This window comes from Camelina sativa, chromosome 12 (assembly GCF_000633955.1).
Source record: "Camelina sativa cultivar DH55 chromosome 12, Cs, whole genome shotgun sequence".
In the NCBI taxonomy this organism is placed as follows: Eukaryota; Viridiplantae; Streptophyta; class Magnoliopsida; order Brassicales; family Brassicaceae; genus Camelina; species Camelina sativa.
In genome coordinates, this window is record NC_025696.1 from 6,626,344 (window position 1) to 6,639,952 (window position 13,609).

The window sequence follows — 13,609 nt, forward strand, 5'->3', positions numbered from 1 at the left end:
TTGTTAACTAATCATGGCTGGTACGAACCCGACGAACACAAACTCGACGACCCCGAACCCGACGAACACGAACTCGACGACCCCGAACCCGATGAACACGAACTCGACAATCCCGAATCATGCCACTGTGGAGGTACGCCGTACAATATCTCCATACGACTTGACTGCTGCCGACAACCCATGAGCTATCATCTCTCATCCGCTGTTGAAAGGGATGAATTACGAAGAATGGGCGTGTGGTATGAAGACGGCACTCTGTTCTCGCAAAAAATTTGGATTCCTCGATGGATCCATTGCTCGACCAGCTGATGGATCATCCGATCTTGAAGATTGGTGGACCATTCAGGCGCTGCTAATCTCCTGGATCCGGATGACCATTGATCCGGTGTTGCGTTCCAATATTTCTCACCGAGACGTAGCCAAAGATTTATGGGATCACTTGAAGAAACGGTTCTCCGTTACCAATGGTCCCCGTATTCAGCAACTCAAAGCGGAATTGGCTTCGTGCAAGCAACGAGGACTTACCATCGAGAGCTACTATGGCAAATTGAACCGGATCTGGGATAGCATTGCACATCACAGGCCATTGCGTGTGTGCAAGTGTGGGAAGTGTGACTGCAATCTCAACGCATTGCAGGAACAAGATCGAGAGGAAGACAAGGTTCATGACTTTCTCTCGGGTCTTGATGAAGTCTTTAACACGGTGAAGTCGACTCTGGTTTCACGTATGCCGATTCAACCTTTAGAGGAAGTGTATAATATTCTTCGTCAAGAGGAAGNCACGAACCCATAGAAGAAAAATTGAGCTAGCTAAATCCAAATAGAAATAAGTCGTAACAAACCCCCAATCTACTTACTACATGTGAATAAACAGATCGGGACTAATTATAACGGGATTCTCAAATCATATCCCGCATGTTTGGTTAAGAGATTATTTACTTTCCATAATCTTTAGTGTATATTCGTAGAGATCTGTAGCATTTACGATATGGATACGTTCTCGTGTATATATGTCTATGTAATCCTCTTTCAATAAAAGATCATCGATTCCATACTCTGTTCCGTTCATGGTATCAGAGCTAGAAGCACAAATTTTTTCTTTCTTTTGTTAACTAATCATGGCTGGTACGAACCCGACGAACACAAACTCGACGACCCCGAACCCGACGAACACGAACTCGACGACCCCGAACCCGATGAACACGAACTCGACAATCCCGAATCATGCCACTGTGGAGGTACGCCGTACAATATCTCCATACGACTTGACTGCTGCCGACAACCCATGAGCTATCATCTCTCATCCGCTGTTGAAAGGGATGAATTACGAAGAATGGGCGTGTGGTATGAAGACGGCACTCTGTTCTCGCAAAAAATTTGGATTCCTCGATGGATCCATTGCTCGACCAGCTGATGGATCATCCGATCTTGAAGATTGGTGGACCATTCAGGCGCTGCTAATCTCCTGGATCCGGATGACCATTGATCCGGTGTTGCGTTCCAATATTTCTCACCGAGACGTAGCCAAAGATTTATGGGATCACTTGAAGAAACGGTTCTCCGTTACCAATGGTCCCCGTATTCAGCAACTCAAAGCGGAATTGGCTTCGTGCAAGCAACGAGGACTTACCATCGAGAGCTACTATGGCAAATTGAACCGGATCTGGGATAGCATTGCACATCACAGGCCATTGCGTGTGTGCAAGTGTGGGAAGTGTGACTGCAATCTCAACGCATTGCAGGAACAAGATCGAGAGGAAGACAAGGTTCATGACTTTCTCTCGGGTCTTGATGAAGTCTTTAACACGGTGAAGTCGACTCTGGTTTCACGTATGCCGATTCAACCTTTAGAGGAAGTGTATAATATTCTTCGTCAAGAGGAAGATTTGAGGAACAATGTTAAAAAGGAGGATAATGTGGCTGACATCACCGCCTATGCGGTCCATCAACGGGGTCGCGTTTCTTCATCCGTTCGTGTTGATGATGGAACAGCCGTGTGTAAACACTACCACCGTAGTGGTCATTCATCGGATAGTTGTTTTGCTGTTGTGGGTTATCCAGAGTGGTGGGGTGATCACCGAAGGAGTCGCATGGTACAAGGACGAGGTCGTGGAAATTATTCTGGTGGTTCATCGGGTGGCCGTGGTCGTAACATGACTTATGCCAATGTGGTTCACGTGCCTCAAATGCCACCTCCAGAACGTGCAAGTTACGTAATCACCGATAAAGATCGTGATGGTGTTAGTGGACTTGACGACAAACAATGGGAGCGTCTCATGAAGCTTCTCAATGCTGGAGGAACTGCTGGAGCAAGCTCTAGTCATGAAAAGGTTTCGGGTAAGTATTCTACTCCCTCTTGGATTTTAGACACAGGGGCATCTCATCATTTGACGGGTAACTATGATGTTCTCACAAATGTGCGACCCATGGAGCCTGTCCTTGTCATTTTGGCTGATGGGAGGGAGCGAATATCTTGCACAGAGGGAACAGTTGTTTTGGGGTCAAATCTGCTTTTGAAATCTGTTTTCTATGTTAAAGAATTTCAGTCTGATCTCATCTCCATTGGACAACTCATGGATGAGAATAAGTGTGTTGTACAGATGGCTGATCAGTTTCTTGTAATCCAGGACCGTGCTTCGAGGATGATGATTGGTGCGGGTAAGCGGGATTGTGGAACCTTTCGCTTTTGTAGAACGGAGTTGGGTGCGTTGGTGACTGATAAAGCGGCAACAACATATGAGCTATGGCACAATAGGATGGGTCATCCGTCTCCAAAAGTTATTGGTTCACTTCCAGCTGTTTCTGTTGTTTTTGAATTTTCCAATAAAGTTTGTGATGTATGCTTACATTCCAAGCAAACAAGATCATGTTTTCCAGTTAGTGAGAATAAAACTTCATCTCCGTTTGAGCTAATTCACTGTGATCTCTGGGGTCCATATCGCACCCCTTCTTCCTCTGGTGCTCGATATTTCCTCACACTAGTTGATGATTTTTCCAGAAGTGTGTGGATTTATCTTCAACACGACAAAACCGAAACATCCTCCAATCTGAAAAGTTTGATTTCTCTAGCTGAAAGACAGTTTCAAAAACAAGTTAAGCGCATAAGAAGTGATAATGGAACAGAATTTACAAGTATGAGCAGTTATTTTCGAACTCAAGGGATTGTTCATGAAACTTCTTGTGTGGGAACTCCACAACAAAATGGCAGAGTTGAGAGGAAGCACCGTCATATTTTGAATGTTGCCCGCGCTTTGCGTTTCCAGTCCAGTTTGTCGATTGATTTTTGGGGAGAGTGTATATTGACTGCTGGATATTTAATCAATCGAACTCCTAGTTCGGTTCTTGGGGGAATCACGCCGTATGAGAAGCTCCATGGTACACCTCCAAATTATGATCATGTGAAGGTGTTCGGTTGTCTTTGTTATGCACACAATCAGTCACACAAAGGAGATAAGTTTGCTACAAGAAGTCGAAAGTGTGTATTTTTTGGCTATCCTTACAGTAAAAAGGCATGGAGACTTTATGATCTTGATAAACATGAATATTTTTGCTCTAGAGACGTGATTTTCAGTGAAACGGAGTTTCCCTTCGCAACTCCTCCCGTCTCTGTCGCTGAAAAAGACTCCGATGAGGATAATGTTGAGCTATGGGCCACCAATTTATTGGGTCCACTGGTAGAAGATCCACAAAGGCCACTCGGCCCATCAACAAATTTAAGCCCATTTGAGGTTGGCTCTTCTCCAACTACGATTCCCTCATCACCCGATCAGTCGTCTTCATCTTCACCTTTGCACGAATCCTCCCCTGCTGCTCCGACATCCCCCTCGCCATCACCTACCACAAGCTCTCCGACTCCAACGTCGTCGCCCTCTCCCGTCGTTAATCCTTCAACATCGTCTGTTCCTACCGATGATGACGATGTCCACCAACCAGTCGTCATTGAACTGCGGCGAGGTCTCCGACCACGAAATCCACCAGCGAAATTACAAGATTACAAAACGTACAACACACAGACACGACTATTGGGTAACTCTACTTCTCTTTATCCGATTTCGAATTATGTGAGTTCCCATCGGTTTTCTTCAACGCATCGAGCATATTTGGTCGCCATTGGGGATGCGGTAGAACCACGGTCATATAAACAAGCTGTAAAGAGTAAAGTGTGGACCAATGCTATGGGTCTGAGATTGGAGCTCTCGAAGAAAACGAAACATGGACAATTGAGGATTTGCCCCCAGGAAAGAAAGCGATTGGATCAAAATGGGTTTACAAGATTAAACACAAATCTGATGGTTCAGTTGAACGTTACAAGGCTCGTTTGGTTGCTCTCGGTAACAAACAAGTTGAAGGAGTTGATTACGGTGAAACCTTTGCTCCGGTTGCGCGAATGTCCACAGTCCGAATGTTTTTACAAGTTGCTGTTGGGAACAATTGGCCTGTGCACCAGATGGATGTGCACAATGCCTTTCTTCATGGAGATCTTGTTGAGGAAGTCTACATGAAGCCACCTCCTGGTTATCTCATCAACGACGACAACAAAGTTTGTAAACTGCGCAAATCATTGTATGGATTAAAGCAAGCACCTCGCTGTTGGTTTGAGAAGTTAACCAAGGCTTTGCGACAGTACGGTTTCGTTCAATCTCTCTCTGACTATTCCTTGTTTACGTTTGACAAAGGTGGTATACGGATCAATATTTTGATCTATGTTGATGACATGATTGTCTCGAGTAACTCTGATGAAGCTTTGCATCTCTTTAAAGGCTACTTGGCTTCTTGCTTTAAGATGAAGGATCTTGGTCCTTTGAAGTATTTTTTGGGTATTGAGGTTTCTCGAAGTATCAAGGGGTTTTATTTGAACCAGCGAAAATATACTTTGGAGCTTCTTGACGAAGCAGGGTTGTTAGGTTGTAAACCTGTGGATTTTCCGCTGGAACAGAATCACAAGTTGGGTCTCTCCACCTCGCCACTACTTTCCAACCCCGAACAGTATCGCCGCTTAGTTGGAAAACTGATATATTTGGCAGCAACAAGACCGGATTTAGCTTATTGTGTTCATGTCTTGGCACGGTTTATGAAAGCTCCACGGCATGATCATTGGCATGCGGCTTTACGAGTTCTTCATTATTTGAAAGGTAATCCAGGCCAAGATATTCTGTTACGTGCTCAAAAAAATTTTCAAATCACAGGTTGGTGTGATTCCGATTGGTCTGGATGTCCTCTTTCTCGTCGATCTGTTAGTGGTTATATTGTTCAAATCGGTAGTTCTCCAATATCATGGAAGACAAAGAAGCAAGATACAGTGAGTATGTCCTCCACAGAAGCAGAATATCGGGCAATGGCATACATCACCAAAGAGCTTCTTTGGTTCAAACGGGTTCTTCGTGACCTTGGAGTTCTCCATGATCAACCGATGCGGCTATGCTGTGATAGTAAGTCCGCAATCTACATTGCCACAAACCCCGTTTTTCATGAAAAGACAAAACACATTGAAAATGACTGTCACTTTATCCGGGATGAGATTAAGCGAGGTGTTCTTTCGCCAGTTCATGTACCCACCACCTCTCAGCTTGCCGACATTTTCACCAAACAACTTGGTCAACCGGCGTTTGAAGCTTTCCGTTACAAACTGGGCATTCACAATCTCCATGCTCCAGTTTGAGGGGAGGTAACGGGATTCTCAAATCATATCCCGCATGTTTGGTTAAGAGATTATTTACTTTCCATAATCTTTAGTGTATATTCGTAGAGATCTGTAGCATTTACGATATGGATACGTTCTCGTGTATATATGTCTATGTAATCCTCTTTCAATAAAAGATCATCGATTCCATACTCTGTTCCGTTCAAATTAAATTGTTATATACTCCCTACGAAAACTTACTTCTTGTCGTACTAATGTAATATACTTTTCCAACTTCTGTTCTATGGAAGCGACCTTCTCTTCCAACGTCCGAGCGTACCGAGCCACAAGAGCCATCTTGTTTGCAAATGTTATTCCGTAGCTTCCCGGAAATACGGTATTGTATTTCTTAATTATATCATCGCACATCTTCCTTATATCAAGGACTGAGATCAATTTACGTTCTGAAATCAATTTTAAGTTTCTCATCGATGGAATCTAGATTCTTTTCACACTCGATCAAGGCTTCTTCCCACGTCGGTCCCCTAGAAGCTATCTCAACTTTCAGTTCCCTCAACTGCAAGATTTAGACTTAATGATCATTAAACCGTTCACAAGGTAATCTGAATCACGTAAACAAAAAAAAAAAAAAAATTGGTGTAATCAGAACTACAACTAGCTAGTACACGAACCACATAGAAGAAAAATGGAGCTAGGTCGTAACAAAACACCAATTTACATGTGAATAAAACAGTTCGGGACTAATTAAATAGTTATACTCCCTAGTAAAAACTTTCTAGTCCTTGTGATATAATTAAGGCCTACGAGAAGAGTAATACGATATGTTCCCTACATCATCGACTGAGATGAATTTAAGTTCCTCCTTCAGACAGCTCACGGAAGCTCGAATCTTTTCACATCTCTCGATCTGCTCTTCGATCTGCTGCTCTTCCCACAACTGAAACATTGTCTCGATCTGCTAACTGATCAATTTCAATATTTTTCTTGATAAACTCTTCCCGCATGATTTTTCGAGAGCCAGAGTTTTCGCCCCCAGACGAGAAGAGAGCTATGATCGCTTCAGCCACCGCAGTGTAGCTTGAGACTACCCATTCGAGAACCATTGTTTTCGCCGGAGACGACAGACGATCTAGATACGACGGGTACAAGTTTGAAGAAAGAGTTAGATTTGAGACGGGTTCCGTGCAGAATATTATTGATTTCGATTTTGTTCTTAACAATGAGCGAGTTTAGAGGTCTATGATAATACTAGAATTTGTACCGTGCAAGCGCGGGAATTTAATTTAAATCTTTTTATATTAATATAAATTTTTGAGCTCGAATATAATCATTCAAAATTTTGAGAGTAAATCTTTATAAATATATGTCATGTGGTAATATTAGGAAAAATAAACGACATTGATGACTACTTCAAGATCTTTTATCATTAAGAGAGTTTATTTCTTATTCATATATTTCATTAAAAACATTTTTTAAAGGTTTTGATGTTGATCTTTCAATACTTAAATTTGGATTAGAAGCATTTGATTCAATTAACAAAACATCAATTTTTTTTTCCTTTTTGATCATGTTATAAAGTAATATTTCACTTTTAATTTGATGTTTCCTGTTTAAAATTTTATAAATACAATTACTGAATTTTTTTTATTCTTCCATAATTTTAAATTTTACTTCCATTCTACAACTCAATAATACACAATTACATAATTTTTTTTATTCTATCATAAATTTAAAATTTACTTCCATTCTAAAACTCAATAATACATTTATAATTTTAATTATGATCAGTTTAATAGACAATTTTAATTATATTATTACCACTAATAAAAAATATAGTATTGTTTTCTTATTTTAACATTTTATTTATTTTACTAATTATATATTTTATTTAAACTTTCTATTAGTTATAATTAACATAAATATGCGCTAAATGAATATTTTAAAGTAAAAAATTGCTTAGGTGATATATAATTACAAGATCAATGGAGATTCTAATCATAGTTCTTGTCTTCTTGCTAAGAAAATATTTTATTTGTCTCTTATAATTATGTGTCTTAACCATATGATGCACGTACATGTAAAAGAACTAAGCATGCATAAACGATACATGAAAAGTTAGGTACGAATTGGTAATAATATTATTCCAAATTCAGTGTTTTCCTTCATATATATCGGGTAGATGCTCTATTCTTTTCTTTCGTTTTTTATTTTTTATGGTTGAATAATAAAATAGAGTTTAGTTCACATTGCTGAACTTTGGATGAAATATTATAAGGTTGAATCCACAGAATTTAAAAGTAGTGATGGCCTACAGATTTTGGATTAAATCTAGTGGATCAGTTTGTCATTTGTATAATTGTTTAAAGACTTTATTAAAATCTGTAAAGCCCACAAAAATTAAAGAGAATGTGGCTGACCTGGCAGCACCAGGAGTGAGTAAAGTGAACTTTATATATATAGATGTAGGGTTTGGTATGTAACACTTTAAATATATATACTTAGGGTTTGAGACTTTATTGGATAGACTAATTGAGTTTGTTTAGGGTTTTGGTGGGTTTTTTTTTGGTCGGGCTTTTAATGAAACTTCAAAGATAATTTAGTGAATTTCAAAACAATTAAGCTTTTACAGAGGATAAAATTTTCGGAGGATAAATGCATGGAAGCAAGAAAATATATATTAGTAAACTTGGATGAGTAGAAATCAGGATCGATCAAGTATTCAAGTATATAATACAAACTATAAAGTAAGATTTGTGGGAAAACTATAAAGTAATAATGCACAAACGCATTTGTTAAGTCAATACCCCGGTGTCGCCTAACAATCATAGTTATAGTTATTGCAACAATAGTAAACGTGGCCGAGGAGATGAATCTGAAATCCCCTGAAATCGGGTCTCTAGAAGAAAGATGCTCAACTCGTGAAAATATTATTAAAGCCCATTACTTTTGTTGTCAATATTTTCAGTTTTTACGGCATTTCAATCTCATAATTTTTAACTTCTGTTCTGATACATGTATAATGATTAATGAATGATACTGTATTAGCTAAGATAACATCACATACAGAATGATAATCTAGGATTACATGCGGAACTATATCAGGATTTAGGACACAAAAATGCATGGAGTGAAATTTAGAATCCATCCTGCACTTGTCAACATTAATAGTTTATGTTGCTCTGTATTGATTTCTTTGGTAACCAATTTTGGACTTTCAACGCTTCTAACTGTGCCTTCCACTGAAAACTTCATAACTCCAAAAAAATTGGTCTCGTCTCATGAACTACTACTTCGGTTTCATAAGTTAGAGTGCCCACTGCTTATTAGTCGTTTAACTTTTTTTAGTTGTGCCCACAAAAAAAGGAGACACAAAAATAAACTTTGCACCAGCCGGGAATCGAACCCGGGTCTGTACCGTGGCAGGGTACTATTCTACCACTAGACCACTGGTGCTATGTTGTACGTTTCAAGAAAATAAAACATGATATCTCAAATAGTATACGACTACAATCCAAATCTCAGTGTAGAAATAGCTACAACCCCAAACAAAAATGTATTGATTCATGCAATTTTTTAGTCAAGATTCATACAATCTTTATATACAGAAGAATTACATAACATGTATAGTACACAAATTCAATAAAAATAACTCTCACGCTAGTTAGTTCCTCATCAATACAAAAGTTCTGCCTTTCTGGCTCACACTCGCTATCAAGATCCTAAAATTACAAACCGATCACCAATACCAAAAATTGGTTTAATTTGGTATTTAAAATTAATTAAACTATGTTTAGTTTGGTTTTAGTTAACTCATCAACCATTTCAACCCAATTCATTAAACTCATAAACCATTTTGATCCATCTATACTAGTATTTTTGCAGCAGTTTTTGCTCAAAAATACTTTTTGGAAAGTTTTTACATTTAATGCATTGACTTTAATATTAGTTACTAAAACTTCAAAATTAATTATAGCTAAGATTTTTAAAAATAAGAAAATCTTTCTACGTTATTCAAACATAAATATATGATTCCCTTTTATTTTTATTTAAATTTATATTTAAATTATCTTGAATTATTCTATGATACATTTAGTTAATAAAAATTGTGATTTTTTCCTGTATATGATGTAATTTAAATTTTTAAAAAAGGACATATATTACTCAATAGATGAATGAAAAATACGATACAATATCCCACATCGTCTAAAAAAATCGTACAATAGTTTAGAGTCATACTTTAAAAGAGACCAAAATGATTCTGAATACAAATGAGTAGAAAGCTTGATTTTATCAGGCATTCAAACTTTAAAAACTTTTATTTGGTTTATTCCGGTTCTTTATTTTAAAGATTTTTAAAAGATTTAATATGAAAAATATTTAAAACTTTTAAAAAATTAAATATGATAAATATTATACTGTATATACACAATAAATATTAAAAATTAAGATGATATAGTGTGAGTTAAAATATCTCGGGACAGGGTTATATAGCGGAACGGGGTTTATATAGCCGGACGGGTTTTATCGATATTTATATAAATTAAAAATATCATTAATTCGGTGTTACACGAGTTAAACATCATTTCATTATTTTGTTAACACTGTCGATATCAGAGAATAGACATATCTAATTAAATTGATTAAATAAATATTATATATAAAAAATATATTGCAGTATTATATGATTTATTTAAAAATTATTGTATAATAAAAGCATATTTATCAAACAAATACAACTTATAATTTAAATATTTTAGTGCAAATAATTTTGTCTCGCGGTGTACCGCGGGTCTTAATCTAGTTAATCCATTAAAACTCAAACTATCAATCCAATAAGGTTTTAGATTGGTTTAATTTGGGTTGATCCATAAATTTGGAACCATTTTGACACTCCTACTTCTTCCATAGATTGGATTACTCCTTTTATACATCATCCATCCATCATATCTTCCTTCAGTTTTCCTAATATCCTGCTTCACAACAAGTTACGCAGACCTACGTCCAAATATCTTCAGAAACCGTGTGTACCAACTACTTGTGGTTCTTGGACCCCTATTGTTCTGTGTTCGTGGGAGGCATCTAAAACTCGATGATTGGTGGCAGACTCGATCAGGTTCGCATGCACGGTCTAGAATTGCTCCAACTCCTACAAATCTGTCACGCCTGGTGCTCTGATTTGGCTGTCTTCGATGTCCAGATTCAGAGTTGCACATCGGAAGTTGCTCTGCTCCAATTTCTATAATTGCATCACTGTTGTTGCTTTGAATTGCTCGACGTTCAACCTCACTGATGTAGACCGGAATTTGTGGTGCTGCAAGACCTGCTCCCATAGCATAAGCATAACCTCTAGTTTCCACTCTTAAAGCATCCACATTTGCATTGAGGCGGTCCAGTTGTGCATGATTTTAACTTTATTAAATTAGTGCACCAGTTTATTAACTTAATAGATTGAACAACTCGGTTTAGCATAAACTGAAAAACGATTGTTATTTTATTTTCTTGTTTTTGGTATGAGTATGAGCAATGTATTTCGGTGAATGGAGATCTGAATGATTTATATTAAAAGCTTGGAAGGGTGTTATGTAAGATTTTATTTTCAACTGCACGATAAAATCTTGGAAATCACGATTAAGTATGATTAATTGCCAAGATTTTTTTTTTATGCCTAACAGTATATTTTTATGTCGAACCGTATATATTTTGTAATAATGAAGATTGGAAAATATTATTTTTTGTAAATTATAGAAATCATTAGGATATTCTCTTTAAGAGGATTCTTTGAAATATTCTTGAGTATATTCATATAGTCCACGAATTGACCAATTAATCTGTAATTTTTTTACGTAACCAACTTATATTTACTCTATAATCTATTTTGTAACCAACTTATTAAAATTATAAAGTCTTAAAAAAAAATTGTGTACTTCCGTATTATATAGGAGATCGCCTACAATTACTTCATTCAGAATGTACAAATTACAATCTATCGAAGAAATCTTCTATTAGAAAGAAAAAAAAAACTGCTCTTTTTAATTTGGTTGGAAAATAGTTACTTTATTTTTTTGGGCAAAAGGTTGGAATATAATTTCTTGTATACTTTTTACTAAAAGAATCACTTGTTATCAGTTTTTGTTTATTTATTCTTTTAACAAATTATTATTAGTTACTTAATATAATGTTGGCAAAAAATACAAAACATGTAGAAATAATATTATTCATAACTAGGATATGTTTCTAATCATATGGGGTGTTTTAGTTTGGCTGAGTGATATGATCCTGAGCTGCTACAAAAGTGTTGAAGAATATAGTGCGCCAAGCGAAACCATCTTAGTTAGTAAATTAAGCCTATATATATTGAGGGAAAAAAGCCGAAAAATACCTCATCTATTTTTTATTTGGACGTTTAATACCTCATCTTTTTGTGTTGGAAGAAAAATACCTCGTTTAATTATTGTTGGCTTAAAAATATATAATGTTTAAATTGTTGCCAGATTCTAACCCGCGGTATAACAGTCTTTATCGGGCGTCACAGAACATTAAACGGCTGTTAAAATGAAATCACACGTGTCTATATAGATATATATATTTCGTTAAACTTAATCAAGCAATATATAGTCTTAGTGTAGTGGTTAGAAGTGAGTTGGTTTTGTCTCCTAGCCAGGGTTTGAACCCCCGAAATTTTTTAAATTTTTTATTTTTGTCAAAAGAATTGTTGAAGAAGAGTGTTTTGATTCTTAAAAGTCTTTCTGTCAATACTCGCTAACAACTATTCTGTTTTGAGATTTTCCGAATCCGATCTGACGAATCAAATCTGATTTTTAATTTTTTCATCTCCAGAATCTGAAGAGTCATACAAACTCTCCCCAATGATCATCCTCGCCGTTGTTTCTAGTAGATACATCGACGATTGGCTAAGAGGAGAAGAAGAAACCGATGTCGTTTATTAGATCGGGAAAACCATTTGTAATGGATGGATTTGAAAGTTTTGGTTTTAGTCGGCCACAAGGTTAGGGTTGCGATTAGTGAAGACGATGAAAAAAAAGAAAAAAAACATCAAAAAGTGTAAGATGGTGAACTCGAACTCGCGTGCTAAGAGTTCAGTAAGACAAACGGTACCACTAGACCATGTTAACATAATCAGTAAAAGTAATACAAAAGTTTTATATATCTATATAAACAAGTGTGATTTCATTTTAACGGCCGTTTGATGTTCTGTGACGTCCGTTAAAGACTGTTAAATCACGGATTAGAATCTTGCAACAATTTAAACATTATATATTTTTAAGGGAAAAATGTCATTAAAATCCCCAAGTTAGCATTTTCATTGATTTAAAGCACAAATTCTGGATTTAGAGGTAAAAAACACCAATCTTTTGTTGACTTCCAAATAATTCGCAAACTCTTGTTGACCTGTTGAGGCACAACGTTATGTGGCTAAATGGAAAAATTAGATGGGGTTAATTATCTGTTAACGAGATCCGTTAATAGCAAAACGACGCTGTTTATAACACCCTAAATCCTCCAAATTGAGAAATTGATTCTCATTTTCCCTAAATTTCAAACCCCAATCGATAATCTATTTTCTTTTTCGATTTCTCTTTTCTTCTTCGAGTTCAACATATGAGTTCTAGCACAGAGATATCAGTAGTAGCTTCGTTTGATCGTGAAGTGCCATTGAAGTGTGTTTTTGGAGCCCGAGTCATCAGTTGAATTTGAAGAAGAAGATCTAATCGAAGAAGAAAGGAGGAATCTCAAATTAGGGTTTGTGATTTGGAAATTTTGGGAGGAATTGATAATCGGGTTCGATTTGAGGATGTAATTACAGAAGAAAATGACGTCGTTTTACCAACTAACGGATCTCGTTAACGTCTAATTAACCCTGTTTATTATCTCCGTCTGGCCAGTTAATGTTGTGCTTCAAACGGCGAAGTCAACAAGACTTCATGATTTAAATAGAAGTCAAGAAAA

The 13,609-nt window shown here is 36.8% G+C and overlaps 1 protein-coding gene and 1 non-coding gene across 2 annotated transcripts; one reads left to right on the forward strand and one right to left on the reverse strand.

Moving 5' to 3' along the window:
- Window positions 1,159-2,751, forward strand: LOC104730516. The gene is made up of 2 exons (XM_010449691.2): window positions 1,159-2,337; window positions 2,628-2,751. The coding sequence occupies exons 1-2, from the start codon at window positions 1,320-1,322 to the stop codon at window positions 2,660-2,662; spliced, it is 1,053 nt and encodes a 350-aa protein (XP_010447993.1). The 5' UTR covers window positions 1,159-1,319; the 3' UTR covers window positions 2,663-2,751.
- Window positions 9,024-9,094, reverse strand: TRNAG-GCC. Its single transcript has one exon. It is a non-coding gene; the product is annotated as a tRNA-Gly (tRNA).

Excerpts from the sequence above, each read along its gene's own strand:
- LOC104730516 (XM_010449691.2), top strand. The coding sequence starts at position 1,320 with ATGAATTACGAAGAATGGGCGTGTGGTATGAAGACGGCACTCTGTTCT. Across the intron at positions 2,338-2,627 it reads TAGTCATGAAAAGGTTTCGG|GACCGTGCTTCGAGGATGAT; the intron begins GTAAGTATTCTA and ends CTTGTAATCCAG.